This window comes from Heptranchias perlo, chromosome 24 (genome assembly GCF_035084215.1).
Source record: "Heptranchias perlo isolate sHepPer1 chromosome 24, sHepPer1.hap1, whole genome shotgun sequence".
Classification (NCBI taxonomy): domain Eukaryota; kingdom Metazoa; phylum Chordata; class Chondrichthyes; order Hexanchiformes; family Hexanchidae; genus Heptranchias; species Heptranchias perlo.
Genome location: NC_090348.1, coordinates 17,696,656 through 17,714,193, shown reverse-complemented (window position 1 = coordinate 17,714,193; position 17,538 = coordinate 17,696,656). Strand labels below are relative to the sequence as shown.

Here is a 17,538-nt window from a genome sequence, read left to right as displayed (position 1 = left end):
ACTTTGCGGGAGCCCTCTGAAGCAGCTGCCATGCCAGTGGGCTAGAAGTGGAAACTCTCTTTACCATATCACATTTGTATACAAAATTGCCCATAATTCAGCACTAAATTGATAATTTCAGAGAAGGACATCTAGTGTGGAAAAGTTAAAACAGAACACTGGTGCTGTAGTTGGTATTCTAAGATTTATTTTACTTTTGCTTAGAAATACTGGGTGAAAAAGGCAACAGAAAGTTGCATTGCTGACATTCACCTTGATGAGCCCTAATTTCAATGTTTTTTTTAAAGTATGCATACAAGGATCTAACTGTCTCTGTGGTCAATCTCAGTAGAGCTGTTACAAGTTTTCACTACTCTCCATCAAGATCACTATTCCTAGTCTAGAGAGACCAGTTGCTGAGCAGACCAGGACCAAAGTGATCTGCAAAATGCATGGAGAATTTTCTGTGCCCCATGGAACTGTTTTTAGAGATGGACGACCAACAAAAAAAGCTGGAAAAGTACAGCGGCAAACAATTAGAGCTTTCCTACACTACATACGCTCTCGTATTTGTGTATAATGCCCATCATGTGTCTTTCTGCTCCCCTTCTGAAAACAATACATTTACATTTGAGCAACTTTATATTTAATTATACTTCCACATTCAGCATCACAAGTAACCTTCTCTATATCCATTGTCCCATTGTATGATGAGATAGATTAGAAACATCAACTCATGAAAGGTCTGCTGGTTATGTAGTCACCTTGTGGGCTCTTGTTCCTCTTAGCAACCAAACAACATTAGCAGAGATTTAGCCAGGGAGTTACGGGTGATGCAGAAGACATTAAAATCACAAGTCATCACGTGCCCCCTACCTTATCTACATTCTGGAGATATGTTGGAAAATTGCTTTCAAGATCGTGTAATATAAATTTGAAAACACACAAGATCTTCATTTAAGATTTTATTAAGTATAACACTTCAAACTTAGATATAACCTCATTATTCTACAGTATCAGCCCTGCCAACAACTACGAAGAACTGAGGTGAGACTTGAAGAATGGCAAATAGAATGTCAGCACCACCACCACTTTTCTTCCACCACTGCCACTCCGCCCCCCCTCCACACAACACCTTCAGTCCAAGAAATAAAAAAGGAGTAGATTTAGGTTATTGTCTGGGCACAGGGATGAAAATTGGCTGAGGATAATTGAATGCCCAGAATGCAATCCATCTCAATTTCCTTCCATTTAAATGAATGGAAGGAATAGTAGGCATGCTCCAGTATAGCCATGCAATCCTCCAGCCTGATTTTCCTCTCTACGTTCCACCAAGGTGGTGCTTAATGCCCAAGCAGAAAAGAGAAAAATCTATCCCATCTGTCCCACAGTGTCAGCCATGGCTCAGTTGTAGCACTTTCGCCTCTGACTCAGAAGGCTGTAGGTGCAAGCCGCACTCAAGGGACTTGAGCACAAAATCTAGGCTGACACTCCGGTGCAGTACTGAGGAGGTGCCGTCTTTCAGATGAGGCGTTAAACCGAGGCCCTGTCTGTCCTCTCAGGTGGATGTAAAAGATCCCATGGCACTATTTGAAGAAGAGCAGGGGATTTCTCCCTGGTGTCCTGACCAATATTTATCCCTCAACCAACATCACTAAAAAAAAGATTAACTGGTCATTATCACATTGCTGTTTGTGTGTTTGCTGTGCACAAATTGGCTGCCACGTTTCCTGCATTACAACAGTGACTGCACATCAAAAGTACTTAATTAAAGCACTTTGGGATGTCCTGAGGTCATGAGAAACGCTACATAAATCCAAGTTTGTTCTTTCTTTCTATGTTGTGAATTGATAGATATTACACTGAGTTGCATCTTTTTTAAGGCTATGAATGATTTTAAACTGTATATTTTATGAACCTGCTACCTATTACTGGAAGCTTAAAGACCACACATAAATGAAGCCTTTGTACAGGTTTTCCGTAAAACGAGGGGTGGGGTAGAAATGAGGGAAGAACACACATTTAGCTTTGGTCAGGAAAATTACCCAAGAAAAGTCATAGATGAACAATAACCAATGTAAAACTCAAGCTCAGTTCCTACCAAAAAAGTCAGAAAAAAAGTACTTCAGGACCCAAAATTGGCCAGTTATTGGCTACATACCTGCTACTGTAAAATTATGAAAAAGTACAAATATTTGATTTAAAAACAGACTGCTCATGTCAGTTAACAGTAAACTTAGCACCAGTTTGACAGTCAGCAGCCTGCAACACAAATGACAAGATTATCAAATACAGTTGTGCAACACTGTTCCAACAAAATTAGGTCTCATGTTTAACAAAACAAAGAACTGTGCACAAATCAGTCTCCTGTAATAAAGAAAATGCACCAATTACAATAAGGATATGCACTAAGTACTACATGTAGTAATTTGGCATTACAAGTCCTGTTCCAAGCAAGTGAAACTAAAAACCACATTTACAGAATAAAAGTTTACACAACAAACCCAAACTGCATACATAGGAAAAATACATTTAAAGAATACAACAAACAATTAGTGCTACTTTTTAAAATAATTTTGCGTTGAAGCTACCTTCAAGTTTCTACTGATCATAAATGCTTGTAAAACCCAGACACTTGGACTGCTCCTCAAGCACCATTACCCCCCAAATACAGAAAAGTGAAAAGCAAAATGTTAAGTTGAGGGTCAATGAATAAATGTGGTTTGCACAGTGAGGAGTTGCTGCAGATATTTTAACTACGCCACTCTATCTAAAACAGGTTTAATTGGATTCTTCCTTCAGTCATTGGATCAAAACTTTGTTTATTTTCAGTCTATGCAAACTATATCTTGTGGTTGGCATCATATATAAAAGTATTAATGTACTTTAAAAAAAAATGTTTTGATTCTCAAACACTTATAAGAACTAGAAGCAGGACTAGGCTATATGGCCTCTCGAGCCTGCTCCGCCATTCAATAAAATCATGGCTGATCTTCGACCTCAACTCCACTTTCCTGCCCGATCCCCATAACCCTTGATTCCCTTAGAGTCCAAAAATCTATCGCTGTCAGCCTTGAATACACTCAATGACTGAGCATCCACATCCCTATGGGGTAGAGAATTCCAAAGAATTCTCCACTTAATGGAAAAATACTAAACAATTTTATAATCCTGTTAAAATTTATTTTTAAAATCAGGGCACAAGTTAAAAGTGATGGCCAATTTAAAAATATTGAGTAATTATTTAGTACAAATATAATGTATAAATTTAGGTTCAAATGATTTTATTAAATAAGTTACATGATATAATTGAGTGGCTTTGTAATAGCACAGTAAATATTATATATTTGCAACTATCCATATACATTTAAATGATAGGCAGAAGACACCATTCCAGACAGTCAACATACAAAGATGCAATACAAAACACGACAAACACCAGAACAGGTGTGTTCCCTTTTATTAACCTTCTCCACTCAAGGAGAATGTGATGCTGTAGTACCTGCTGTTGCTAGATTATTGAACAGCAGTTTTCGCAGAATGCCAGAGTAAAATGGCCCATATACCTGTATGTTGTATTTAATAATACAGACATACTGGGATCCAATCTCCTCGAGTTCAGCTTGAATGGGTGCAAGACCTCCTGGAACAACTGAAATACTCTTCTGCAGATTTGGTACGCTGAGCAAATTTCTTATGTACAGCTCAATCCGGTTATCTGAAAATTAAATAAAGCATTTATATTAAACAGCAGAGGAGCACAGAAAGTTGGACCATATAGAAAGTCCTCAGTCATGATTGGGCCGCAATTTCCACCCACTGACGAGAAACGGATTAAAATCAAGCCCAATACCCATTGTGCAAAATGTGCAAGTCTATAGTCTTAGATTAGACATAGTTACAATTAATAATTACAGAAAGGATTGTCTGCTTGTGCGTTTGCCAGCCCACAATTTCTCCTCACCCCCTATTCATTCTAAATGGACGGTAATACTATAGGCTGGTGAGCAGACAAGCAGAAAACCCTGTCAAAAGTCTAATGCAAAACTAAATTTTGCATTTTAAATGATTTTTTGCTTACCTTCCCTTTCCCATTCCAGGATCTTCTGTGCTCTTCCCATCACCTGAGCCAGGCACGTTCTTTAAAAACATATGTACGGAGTCATACAACACCAGGTTATAGTCCAACAGCTTTATTTGAAATCACAAGCTTTCGGAGCTTTGCTCCTTCGTCAGGTGAGTGAAGGGTTCCATAAAGGCACTGCATATATAGTCAGAGAACAATGCCTGGTGATTACAGATAATCTTTCCAACTGCCCGTTATCACATCTTGGCAGAGAGATAATCACAGCAATCAAAGGAGTGAATGGTGTTCAGACAGGTTACATTACATCCAAGAATACTGAATATACAAGGGGTCAGATAACAAAGACAGAGAGAGAGAGAGAGAGAGACCCGAAAGGCAGAGAGAGAGAGAGAGAGAGAGAATGAGCAGTTGTATTAAAAACATAACTTTTTTTTCGCTGGTGGGGTTACATGTAGCGTGACATGAACCCAAGATCCCGGTTGAGGCCGTCCTCATGGGTGCGGAACTTGGCTATCAATTTCTGCTCGATGATTTTGCGTTGTTGTGTGTCTCGAAGGCCGCCTTGGAGAACACTTACCCGAAGATCGGAGGCTGAATGTCCTTGACTGCTGAAGTGTTCCCCGACTGGGAGGGAACCCTCCTGTCTGGCGATTCTTGTGCGGTGTCCGTTCATCCGTTGTCGCAGTGTCTGCATGGTCTCGCCGATGTACCATGCTCCGGGGCATCCTTTCCTGCAACGTATGAGGTAGACAACGTTGGCCGAGTCACAGGAGTATGGACCATGTACCTGGTGGGTGGTGTCCTCTCGTGTGATGGTGGTATTTGTGTCGATGATCTGACATGTCTTGCAGAGGTTGCCGTGGCAGGGTTGTGTTGTGTCGTGGACGCTGTTCTCCTGAAAGCTGGGTAATTTGATGCGAACGTTGGTCTGTTTGAGGTTGGGTGGCTGTTTGAAGGCGAGTAGTGGAGGCGTGGGGGTGGCCTTAGCGAGGTGTTCGTCGTCATCGATGACATGTTGAAGGCTGCGGAGAACATGGCGTAGTTTCTCCGCTCCGGGGAAGTACTGGACAACGAAGGGTACTCTGTTGGTTGTGTCCCATGTTTGTCTTCTGAGGAGGTCTATGCGATTTTTCGCTGTGGCCCGTCGGAACTGTCGATAGACGAGTCGAGCGTCATTTCCCGTTCTTACAAGGGCATCTTTCAGCGTCTGTAGGTGTCCATCGCGTTCCTCCTCGTCTGAGCAGATCCTGTGTATTCGCAGGGCCTGTCCATAGGGGATGGCCTCTTTGACGTGGTTAGGGTGGAAGCTGGAAAAGTGGAGCATCGTGAGGTTGTCCGTAGGCTTGTGGTAGTGTGAGGTGATGAGGTGCCCGTCTTTGATGGAGATTCGTGTGTCCAAGAAAGAAACCGATTCTGAGGAGTAGTCCATGGTGAGTTTGATGGTGGGATGGAACTTGTTGATGTTATCGTGTAGTCTCTTCAGTGATTCTTCGCCGTGGGTCCATAGGAAGAAAATGTCGTCAATGTATCTGGTGTATAGCGTTGGTTGGAGGTCCTGTGCAGTGAAGAAGTCGTGCTCGAACTTGTGCATGAAAATGTTGGCGTATTGGGGTGCGAATTTGGTCCCCATGGCTGTTCTGTGTGTTTGGGTGAAGAACTGGTTGTCGAAGGTGAAGACATTGCAGTCAAGGACATTCAGCCTCCGATCTTCGGGTAAGCGTTCTCCAAGGCGGCCTTCGAGACACACGACAACGCAAAATCGTTGAGCAGAAATTGATAGCCAAGTTCTGCACCCATGAGGACGGCCTCAACCGGGATCATGTCACGCTACATGTAACCCCACCAGCGAAAAAAAGTTATCTGTTTTTAAGTCGGTCGGTCTGTTATCTGACCCCTTGTATATTCAGTATTCTTGGATGTAATGTAACCTGTCTGAACACCATCCACTCCTTTGATTGCTGTGATTATCTCTCTGCCGAGGTGTGATAACAGGCAGTTGGAAAGATTATCTGTAATCACCAGGCATTGTTCTGTGACTATATATGCGGTGCCTTTATGGCACTCAACTGACGAAGGAGCAAAAGCTCCGAAAGCTTGTGATTTCAAATAAAGCTGTTGGACTATAACCTGGTGTTGTACGACTCCGTACATTTGTCCACCCCAGTCCATCACTGGCATCTCCACATCATGTTTAAAAACATACTGTTCTATTTACATAACTGCATACAATGTCAAAAATCTAGTAGGCTCAAATTGTTTTCAGCCTCCATCCCCCTTCACTGCTTAATGGGCACATGCCTGCTGCTCTTGTTATTTTTCTAAAATATGGATAGATTTTCCAGGTCTACATTTTTACCCAATCTTCTGAATTTCTAACTGTGTAAACTCTCACTGCATGGCAAGGTTTTGGTCGCAATGTCCCAAATTGATTCTTAGAGATACAGCAGTTGTTCCCCTGCAATGCATTGCAAAACTTTGGCTTTTGCTACCGCTAATAGTACACAAATTTGGGCATCCTGCCCAGGAGGTTTTCAGACACTCCATGAGATTTAAGCATCTATTTTGTTGAAGTCTACAACTGCCAGAGTCAGAGAAGTGGATCAATTAGACTTTTTTTTAAATTCCCAGCCGAGGGTCAAACCTTGTACTGTAATGAGAATACACAGTGTATAACTTCTTGATGTACACATATTTGGGGGAACCTTTAGCAAAAATGTGTTTTGTTATCATGTCCACTTTCATATTTTCATTAATGTTAGGACATGGTTAAGTTGGGAAAAAAACCTGCTTTTAATGTTCCAGAAAAGCCTTCATATTTATACCAGATAATTAATGGAGAAAATTTAACAGATAAGAAAAGATAATTTTTCTACTTACTGATCAGGGTGCGGACAGAGTTGCTCTCTTGCTTGATGCTGCAGATTTGTCCTGTGAGGTTTGCTTGACTTTCATTATTAAGTGCAGGGTAACCTCGTTCAGTTAAGGATTGGTTTATTTCACAACAAACCTTTACACTTATGGTCTCGAGTGTTTCTTCAAGATTGAAATTTCTTCACAGTATAACCAATTTAAAAAAAAAAGAGAACAGTCAGATTAGTGGTTAGAACATTGTGTATCGAAATTAACTAATTGATCTCCGCTGGTATAACGCACTGCGAGTCAGACCAAATGCAGTCTTCAGGCGAAGCAGAGGATAATTGGAACAGGGCAAGCAAATATAATTCAGTCCCATTTTAAATTCATGCATTTAGTCTTTATTTTTATATAATGCTATGATTTGATTTTTTTTCTAATTTAGTAGCAAAACTTACAGCAATTTGGATAGCAGAGGTGAAAAGCTGGTTGAAGCATAGAAGTTTCTCTGTTATACAGGCTGAGGAGCTGGGAATTACAAAAAAACTGAGGTGCTACGGTGCTCCAGTGCCACCACTGAAAAGAGGGTGTAATTACAGCATGACAAGTTTACTTAGGCAGTTTCCATTATAAATAGCGAAAAAGGTGACACAAGAAGTGTGACAAAAAGAAGTAAGATTTTGTAAACATAAAGTATAACAGATGCAAGATTTTCAATATGTTGTAGATGGTTAATTTATACTGAAGCAACTGATTTGAGTATTGTTTTCAACCAGACAGAACCGTGTTATTACAGCTATACAGGAAATTCTCCTGCCCAGGAAAAAATTCTGTGTGCACACGTGCTGATGTGCAGAAATAGAGCCCCTCATCTAGCATTTAAGATTTAAATGTTTAAGAAGTGCATTTTTAAAAAAAATGTCCATAGGAAGCCCAAAGATTCCTATCTAGCACCATTTAAACCAGATTCAGCATCATATGTTAAATTCTATGTGGTGTCATACCCAAGTATCCTCCTCCAGGGAGTCTCCCACCAATGGACTCTAGACTCAGGTTGGGCCTCAACTACAATACTGCAGTATAAACGCGCCCTTAGTTACCAAATTCAACACCTCTTCACCCACAAGATTGTACAAGAAATAATTAATACATACTGTACTTAATCTTGGGAATATCTTATTGCAAAACATAGCCTCCCTTTTACAAAGTATTTTTTGAAATCAGCGTCAAATGTTGCATTTCGCTTTTTTAGAATCATGGAATGATACAACACAAAAGGAGGTCATTCGGTCCATCATGCCAGTGTCGGCTCTTTGAAAGAGCTATCCAAATTGTCCCACTCCCCTGAACCCTGCAAATTTTTTCTTTTCAAGTATTTATCCAATTGCCTTTAGAAAGTTATTATTGAATCTGCTTCCTCCATCCTTTCAGGCAGTGAATTTCAAATCATAACAACTCACCACGTAAACATGTTTTCTTCATGTTGCCTCTGGTTCTTTTGCCAATTACCTTAAATCTGTGCCCTCTAGTTACTGACCCTTCTCCCACTGGAAACAGTTTCTACTTATTTACTCTATCAAAACCCTTCATGACTTTGAACACCTCTATCAAATCTCCCCTTAACCTTCTCTGCTGTAAGGAGAACAACCCCAGATTCTCTAGTCTCTTCAAATAACCAAAGTCTTTCATCCCTGATACCATTCTAGTAAATCTCCTCTGCATCCTCTCTAATGCCTTGACATCCTTCCTAAAGTGTGGTGCCCAGAATTGGACACAATACTCTAGCTGGGGCCTAACCAGTGTTATATAAAGGGTTAGCATAACTTCCTTGCATTTGTACTCTTTGCCTCTTTTGATATAGCCAAGGATGCCATATGCTTCTTTAACAGCCTTCAAAGATTTGTGTACATACACCGTCAGGTCTCTCTGTTCCTGTACTCCTTTTAAAATTGTATCATTTAGTTTATATTGCCTCTCCTCATTCTTCCTATCAAAATTAATCACTTCACACTTCTCTGCGTTAAATTTCATCTGCCACGTGTCTGTCTATTTCACCAATCTGTCTATGTCCTCCTGAGGTCTGTTACTATCCTCCTTACTATTTACTACATTTCTGAGTTTCGTGTCATCTGCAAACTTTGAAATGATGCCCTGTATACCCAAGTCCAGGTCATTAATATATATCAAAAAGAGCAGTGGTCCCAACACCGAATCCTGGGGGGCATTATTGTATACTTCCCTCCAATCTGAAAAAAAACTGTTCACCACTATTCTCTGCCCCTTAGCCAATTTCGTATCCACACAACAACTGCTCCATTAATCCTGTGAGCTTCAATTTTGCTAACAAGTCTATTATGTGGTATTTCATCAAACTCCTTTTGAAAGTCCATATACACAACATCAACCGTGCTACCCTCATCAACCCTCTCCATTACTTCATCAAAGAACTCAATCAAGTTAGTCAAACACGATTTGCCTTTAACAAATCTGTACTGGCTTTCATTTATTAACCTATATTTTTCCAAGTGCCAATTAATTTTGTCCTGGATTACTGCCTCTAAAAGTTTCCCCACCACTGACATTAGGCTGACTGGCCTGTAGTTGCCGGATTTATCCCGCTCCCCTTTTTGAACAGGGGTGTAACATTTGCAATCCTCCAGTCTTCTGACACCACTCCCATATCTAAGGAGGATTGGAAGATTGTGGACAGAGCCGTCGCAATTTCCACTCTTACATCCCTCAGCAACCTAGGGTGCATCCCATCCGGACCGGGTGACTTTTCTACTTTGAGCATTGCCAACCTTTTTAGTACCTCCTCTTTTGTTAATTGTCTCTATGTGATTTATATCAATTAGTATTAATTGTATTCAGGTGATGGGTATCAATTGGGGACTCTCTTGTATCCATTTATAGGAGGGTGTGTAATGTTGAGCTGTATGAATAAAATAAATTACCCGAAAGCTTGTGGGATTAAAAATAAAATCGTTGGACTATAACTTGGTGTTGTAAAATTGTTTAGCCCGAAAGCTTGTGGGATTAAAAGTAAAATCGTTGAACTATAACTTGGTGTTGTAAAATTGTTTACAATTGTATGAATAAAGGCTTGGAAGCAACTGAAGACCAGTCTCCAGTATTCTATCCTTCACCATCAGGCTATCCAGTTATGACATCTTTATCTATTTTTATCCTATCCAATTTCTCTACTAGTTCCTCCTTTACTGTGACACTGGCAGCATCCTCTTCTTTAGTGAAGACAGATGCAAAGAACTCATTTAGTACCTGAGTCATGCCCTCTGCCTCCACAAGATGATCTCCTTTTTGGTCCCTAATTGGCCCCACCCTTCCTTTGACTACCCTTTTACTATTTATATGTTTATAAAAGACTTTTGGGTTGCCTTTTATGTTACCCGCTAATCTATTCTCATACACTCTCTTTGCCCCTCTTATTTCCTTTCTCCCTTCTACTTATTGTATTCAGCTTGGTTCTCTATTGAATTATGAACCCAACATTTATCATAAGCCTCCTTTTTCTGTTTCATTTTAATCTCTATATCTTTAGTCAAGGGAGCTCTAGCTTTGGATACCCTTCCTTTCCCCCTCATGGGAATCTGTCTAGTCTGTACCCAAACTATCTCCTCTTTGAAGGCCTCCCATTGTGCATTTATTGTTTTACCTGCCAATCTTTGATTCCAATCCACCTGGACCAGATCCCTTTTTAACTCACTGAAATTAGTCCTCCTCCAGCTGAGTATTTTCACATTTGATTTTTTCTTGTCCTTTTCCATAATTACTGTAAATCTAACTTCAGTCATACTAAATGTTTTATGCAGGATACAAGGGTGGATGCCATTTTTGTTTAGTACTTCAAAACATTAAATACTATTTTAAAAGTCAGACTGAATAATTTCCTCGGCAGCGTGATGATGCAGCCTGTTGGAACACAACATATTGTGACACAGCAGTTCAAGGGAAACTAAACCTGCACTTCCCAGTACTGGGATACTAATCTCAACCATTCTGCTGCAACGAGGATGTGGAGATGGGAGATAATAGAGACAAAGTTATCCCCCTAGCCACTGTTGTGCACCTCCCTGCAGCCAACTCAAAAGTAGCATCAGTGGAGACCTGAAAGCAGTGTACGACCCGAAAGCAGTGTACGACCCAGGATGACCAGAGAAAAGACACATTTTTATTTTCACATTTACTTAATTTTTGAACCCAATGTTTGCATCAATTTGTTCCTTTGACTGTTATTCTAGCAATCAAGTTTACATTGTTGTTTTTTTTAGATCTGAATGCAAACAAACAGCTGGAAACTGAATGCAACTGATGATTAAAAGCAGGCAACAACTAGGATACCATTCTTCATATCTGTGGTCAGAAGTTCCTTTGCAGTTTTTAAAAATTGTTTTATATACACGAGCACAAATTACACACAAAAGGAAAAAAAAACAAGCCTCAGAAAAGCCTCAAGAATTTAAGCAGAGGTTTCAGCACTCCAATAATGGTTAAATTCTGTCCAAAGCCCAGAGTTAGCTACATGACCTGAGTAGCACGGTTTGAACAAACACTTAAGGAGATTGTATGGACAGTGAGTGACCTTACAGCTTGGTCACAATTGCAAGTTACAGTTGTACCTCAATCTTTATCTATTGTTCCTATCAGCTTTTGATAGTTTTTAATCACGTTAATTAGTGGTTGCTTTCAGCCCTGTGGTATCTTTTCATCTGAGAGCCTACAATGATATATCACCTTAGGGGCCATCGGGCAAGCTCAGTCTTATGCTACATATAACCAACCATTCACACATGCAATTTCAGCAGGACAGTGGTTAGGCATCAGAAGCTGGAATCCTGAATTATTAGCCCAGCCCAGGGCATGGAGGTCAGTTGTAGTGCGCTCACCGCAACCTTGGCTGAGATTAGCTAATGCAGCAGACCAGAGATTGTACCTGGGACCATTCTGTTCTCTGTGGTTCAACAATCATATTATGCATTCAACCTACTGAGCCATTGGAGCACCTGTGAATGATTGTCGTAAGAAGTATTTTGATATAGATTTAGAACAGTAATTTATTTGGAAAACCATTTAAAAGCAAATGCATCATGACACACGGCATTGCCTCTTTGTCTCCACTTATTATTTAAAATTATGGAAGTTATGGTGAACTTTTATAAATCATTGGTTAGGCCTCAGCTGGAGTACTGTGTCCAATTCTGGGCACCACACTTTAGGAAGGATGTCAAGGCCTTGGAGAGGGTGCAGAAGAGATTTATCAGAATGGTACCAGGGATAAGGGACTTCAGTTATGTGGAGGGACTGGAAAAGCTGGGATAGTTCTCCTTAGAGCAGAGAAGGTTAAGGGGAGATTTGATAGAGGTGTTCAAAATTATGAGGAGTTTTGATAGAGTAGAAAGGGAGAAACTGTTTCCAATGGCAGGAGGGTGAGTAACTAGAGGACACAGATTTAAGATAATTGGCAAAAAATCCATGGAGGAAATGAGGAGAGTTTTTTTTTAAAAACATAGCAAGTTATGATCTGGAATGCGTTACCTGAAAAGGTGGTGGAAGCAGATTCAATTGTAACTTTCAAAAGGGAATTGGATTTTTGCTTGAAAAGGAAAAATTTGCATAGCTATGTGGAAAGAGCAGGGGAGTGGGACGAAATGACAAAGAGCCGGCACAGGCACGATGGGCCGAATGCCTCCTTCTGTGCTGTATAAATTAAATTGAAAACATACTGGCAGCCTGTGGAATACAATGTTTATTCAAGGGATAGTCCAATGTCATAAATGCTTACGTTTTATTCAGGTCCCGCACATGAATCATGTTTTCCTTTTAGGCACTGGTGTGATTTTACACTAAACTGCCTAACCCAGCCTGGATTTCTTGCATTTGTGATTAAAAACTAAAGAAACCGAAAAACTGAAAACTAAAAAAAGGTACCCACCACAGAATTTTACCTCAATAGTACGTAAGCAGGTTCTCATCCTTGGTTTTAACCTTACAACATGTCACATGGTATTAATTTTAGTAGCTCATTGAATTCAAAACCCATTACTACATTAGGATGAAGAAAGGCACTCAAACTCACTTGTCGTGCATGCCCTCAAGTAAGACTGTAATAACTTGCTTTAATTTGTCTGCAAACTCCGGTAGGCCTGAGATGGTTGTCCCCACCATGTTGTAGATGATCAGCATTAAAGAGGCCACAAGCCTTTGCTGGTTCAGTCTTTGCTGCAACTCTTGGAGGCGTGATTGATCAGTCAATAGAGTCTAAAAGAGAATCAAAGATAGTTTGAATGCCATGAGCCTGAATGTTTCATTGCAATTAGTTTCTGCGGCTTTGTGACCCTACAAAAGACACTCTCCCACTACATTAGTTTTGTCCTGTGTATCCAGGAGCTGCATTTCAGCACACGGCTGAATACGCTTGGTGAGGATATGTACAAAAATTAATTTTCACTTTCCATTTCCCTGGACTTACCAGGCCATATGCTTACTGTGGCCAGAGGACCAGCTCCTAAGCCTCTACCAATGCTGCTTGGACCAGCCACTTGGAGATGCACAAGCTTCTGACTTTCCCTTCCTTCAGCAAAGAGGCACCAGGCATCCCCTCAGTGTTCACTGTTTCATTATAATTTTGAAAACAAACCTGTTGATATGAGTGGCATGTTCTTTGTCGAACACACCATGCCATTAAGTATTAGGATGTGGGTCAATGCCCACAACTCCCATATAGCTAACACTTTGATCTTGCTGTGCATTCAGATGAGATATTAATGCACAGTGATGCAGGAAGGTCTTAAAAAAAGTCTTCTTTCAGATACTTCTTCATACCTCCAAATGGCTACAGGGGGCTATTGCCAGAGACCTGGACGCAGTTCACTTGATCCTCATTAGCAATGAAAAGTGAAGTAATAAGTTACATTTTAAAATGAAAGTGGAAAAGACAAGCAAGTCCATAACTCATTCTTTTTGCATAGGAAAAAGAGGAAAATATTTTTAAAATATCATGTTATGTATATATACATACACACACACAAAATGCATCATTAAAGAAAAAATGATTAATTTAGTCTTTCTGATTCTTTGAAAATAGTAAAAAACCTCAGGAAAACAAATAGAAATGTAAAAAAAAACATTGCATCTTTTGAGCCCTTTAATGCATCTGCATCCACTCCATATACATCAAGTCCATTATTCCATTATCCATTGGACGATAGTGGGGACGGGGGGAGCAGGAAACCAATCATTGGAAATGTGCCTCAGTTTTATAATCTAAAATCATGCATTCTTCCCCAATACCAAACTACACAAAGCCCTACCAGCGACCAGTTTCCTCCCCAACTTTCCTCCTGAAGGTATTAGTTCCTCGATGGGAAGTTCCACAGACACCAAGTGCCTCCAGTACCTCACCCAAGCAGCCAATGTTCGCCTGTGAACCTAGAGAGTAGGTATCAGCAGGCTATTAGACCACATTGGGGTATCACAGCCAAGCCTTCTTCAGTCCTCATTAAGTGCCAAAATATGTATTTCCAGCAGGAGAGACTGGATAGCCGTCAGGAGTAGGAAGGCCCTTTTTAGCCCAGAGGCACACAGGTGCACCCAGAGACCGTCCAAACCTGGGACAACTCTGGCCTACCTGACTCAGCTACTTACTACCTTAACCAGCTGAGCCATCAGGGAAGAGCTTAGTCCCAGGTGTTTTGAGAGACAATCTGCAATGTAGTCTATTCAGACTCTGAAGCATGCAATGAGAAAAAATAAATAATTAAACATTCCAAACATCCTAATTTACATTTAGAAACTGTGAGTGGAGATTGTGGAGGCTAAGCTACATTTGGAAAATGAGGAAGGCCGTATCAAAGAGATGGCAATCTTTCTGATTTGTTTATCTTCCGCATACCATCTCATTGTGCCAAAATGGCAAGAATGGGCTACCCATGATTTGACTGTTAAAAATCTTTAGGCATATTGGTTACAATCAGAGTCCTTAGTGCATTGGCATGGCCATGCGATTTATTTCCTATTACAGAAATAGCAGAATTCAAAGCTGGAGATCTGGCAGGAGTGAGAGAGGTAGTTGATTTTTACTGTAAAATTTTTAGCAATATGATAATCTTATACTCTTGAATCTACTATAGCAAGATTTTCATATTAGGTTTACTCAAAAAGCCAGCTCTATCTCTTGTATCTTTTCATGTTGAGATCATCAGATCTCTCCTGTTCCAGATTCTGCCGCTACACTTTCTATTTCTCTTGATGATGGTCCCACTGCTCTTGCTCTCATTCCCTGTGGGAACTTGAGTACCAACCCCCACTTCAGCAGGCTGATGCTGGCGGATGGCTGGTTGCTTCAAGTCTCCCTTTCCCATTGTGCTGCTGCCTACTCCAACTTTCTGCTCTGCTGCTTCGGTGTCCTGGTCTTCTCTTCTCCTCATCAGGGACTCCAAGTTTCTAATTCAAGCGCCTCTTTCTTTTAAAATTACTGCTGTTACACTTTGCTTAAGACAAATATGCATAGGCAACTCAGTAACATTTCTGCAGAAACCGAGAAGACCTGCCACAAAATCTGATTGGTTTGCCATATGAATGAACCACAGAATTCTAGGGACCTGGGCATAGTACAATAGAAAGATTCTAGGGGGAGAAACCTTGGGTGAGGCCTAATAACCACCTCCACCACCAAATCTGAGCGCCAAATAAATTTGGTGCATCTTTAATGACAGCCTGAAGCATTCAGATTTGATGAAGGTCATAGGTAAGCACCATTGTAAACATAAAAAAATTAAAGATCACAAAATGACAGACTCAAAAAGAACATAGAGGTTGTGAAGAGCAAAGATTTCCACCCCCTTCATCCCCCACCCACGTGAAGGGTTAAACAAGAGGCCTGATCTTTGATGTCTTTTTCAGGAAATGCTCTGCAATTTTATGTACTCCACCTTAAAGGCAAACCACCTTCAATAAATGGTCTTTTTTTGGAGAGACGTCAGAAGTGTTCAGAGGTCAAAAAATATCTGCCTCTAGCAGATCAAGAATGCAGTCTTCATAAGTGGAGTCAGCATTACTCCAATTATGCAGACGTTCTGAAAAATCTTCACCACTCAAAGGCACAGATGGAATAGCTAAATATCTATTCTCTTCTTTAGGAATAGAAAGAACATTCAGCAAATTTACAATGTTGTCTGCAGAGGAGGGGAAAGAATTCTGTTTTACTTGTCCACTTGAGTACATGTTGTGCAGATGAATTAACTGACTGAGGGTCCAGAATTTCCAGATTAGTCTGGCCTGGGTGAAATATTCCTCTCTAGAGAGTGTTTATCAGACAGAGGAAATCAGCAAGTTAACTTGATGGGATACATCAAGACAGAGTCAAGACTTGACAACTTCATCCCCACGTTCTAATGGATGGAAGACGACAGTAGGTTAAGTTGTGCTAAGAGATTAAAGACAGATATAAATGTTGGAATTCCCAGTTTCTGTAAAACCACAGGTCAGAAGAGGGTATTTTATAACAGCAGCCGATTCCTTGTACATTATGCTCAAGTTGAAAAAAAATACCCTTTAATGAAAAATACCCTTTAATGAAAGACTCTCAGATTCCATCCCTTTCAAATGGTCCTTTAGGCCATTGCTCCTCTGTTGCCAGGAGAAGAGTCAGCCTTCTTGTCAGCAGGACACATTCAACAGCAACTCAGCTTTCCCTTCCCAAAACTATTTGGGCATTCAACTTGTTAAAAGATCTCCCCATAAGATGCAGTTATGAGTTCTCAGAAGAAACTTAATCTCATCCTCCACCCCACTCTGAATCATTAGATCCTAAAGGGTAATTTCCATCAGAAAGATCTTGGAGAGCTCTAGAGTATCATGTAGGTTCTCTTCCACAGGAGGCTGTGGAGGCCAAGTCACTGAATATATTTAAGAAGGAGATAGATAGATTTCTAGACACAAAAGGTATCAAGGGGTATGGGGAAAGAGCGGGAATATGGTATTGAGATAAAGGATCAGCCACGATCATATTGAATGGCGGAGCAGGCTCCAAGGGCCGAATAGCCTACTCCTGCTCCAATTTTCTATGTTTCTATGTTCCTCCAACTTTATTGTTTGCTGCAACTTGGGAAAAGATCTCCAAAATTGCAGGAATTTCAGGATCCCTTATACAATAATCTAATATTTACCTCAGGTACTGGCTTATTGTCGTAGTCCCACTGCAAGAATTTCAAATAACCATTGTTTAGCACAGAAGATGGGCTTAGGGAAAGACTGGAACTCCCGGCAGCACCAGAGGGCGATGTGTCTGAGGAGGGCACAGAGGCTGAAACTTCAGCAATAGACTCCTTTAGCCACTGAGTTGTGTAATCAAGAGCATCTATAAATAGAAATATTCATGTTTTATAAAAAAGTTATAAGTATTACCCAAGCAGGGATAGTTATCAAATATGTTAATATCCTGCGGAATTAAAAATATTTTTAAAATGTAAAAGAGTACTCCTGCTTCGCAGACAGGAGTGACATTTCAATTCAAATGGGCTAAGGAGGCCACCATTATCTTTACTGGACCACTACCAATTTATCCATTTCCCAAGCAATGCATAAACAAAAAGCACTAGAAT

The 17,538-nt window shown here is 40.4% G+C and overlaps 1 protein-coding gene across 7 annotated transcripts in view; it reads right to left on the bottom strand.

Moving 5' to 3' along the window:
• Positions 1–931: 931 nt before the first annotated feature.
• The window catches only part of tcp11l2 (t-complex 11, testis-specific-like 2), a 47,696-nt gene continuing 31,089 nt past the window's right edge, over positions 932–17,538 (bottom strand). For all 7 annotated transcript variants that reach the window (XM_068004830.1, XM_068004827.1, XM_068004829.1 and 4 more), the window contains 4 exons: positions 17,104–17,294; positions 13,014–13,195; positions 6,944–7,116; positions 932–3,697 (listed from right to left, as the gene is read on the bottom strand). In XM_068004830.1, the coding sequence (XP_067860931.1) occupies positions 3,456–3,697; positions 6,944–7,116; positions 13,014–13,195; positions 17,104–17,294 (788 nt within the window). In that variant the 3' untranslated portion in view covers positions 932–3,455. The remainder of the gene's footprint in view (positions 3,698–6,943; positions 7,117–13,013; positions 13,196–17,103; positions 17,295–17,538) is intronic.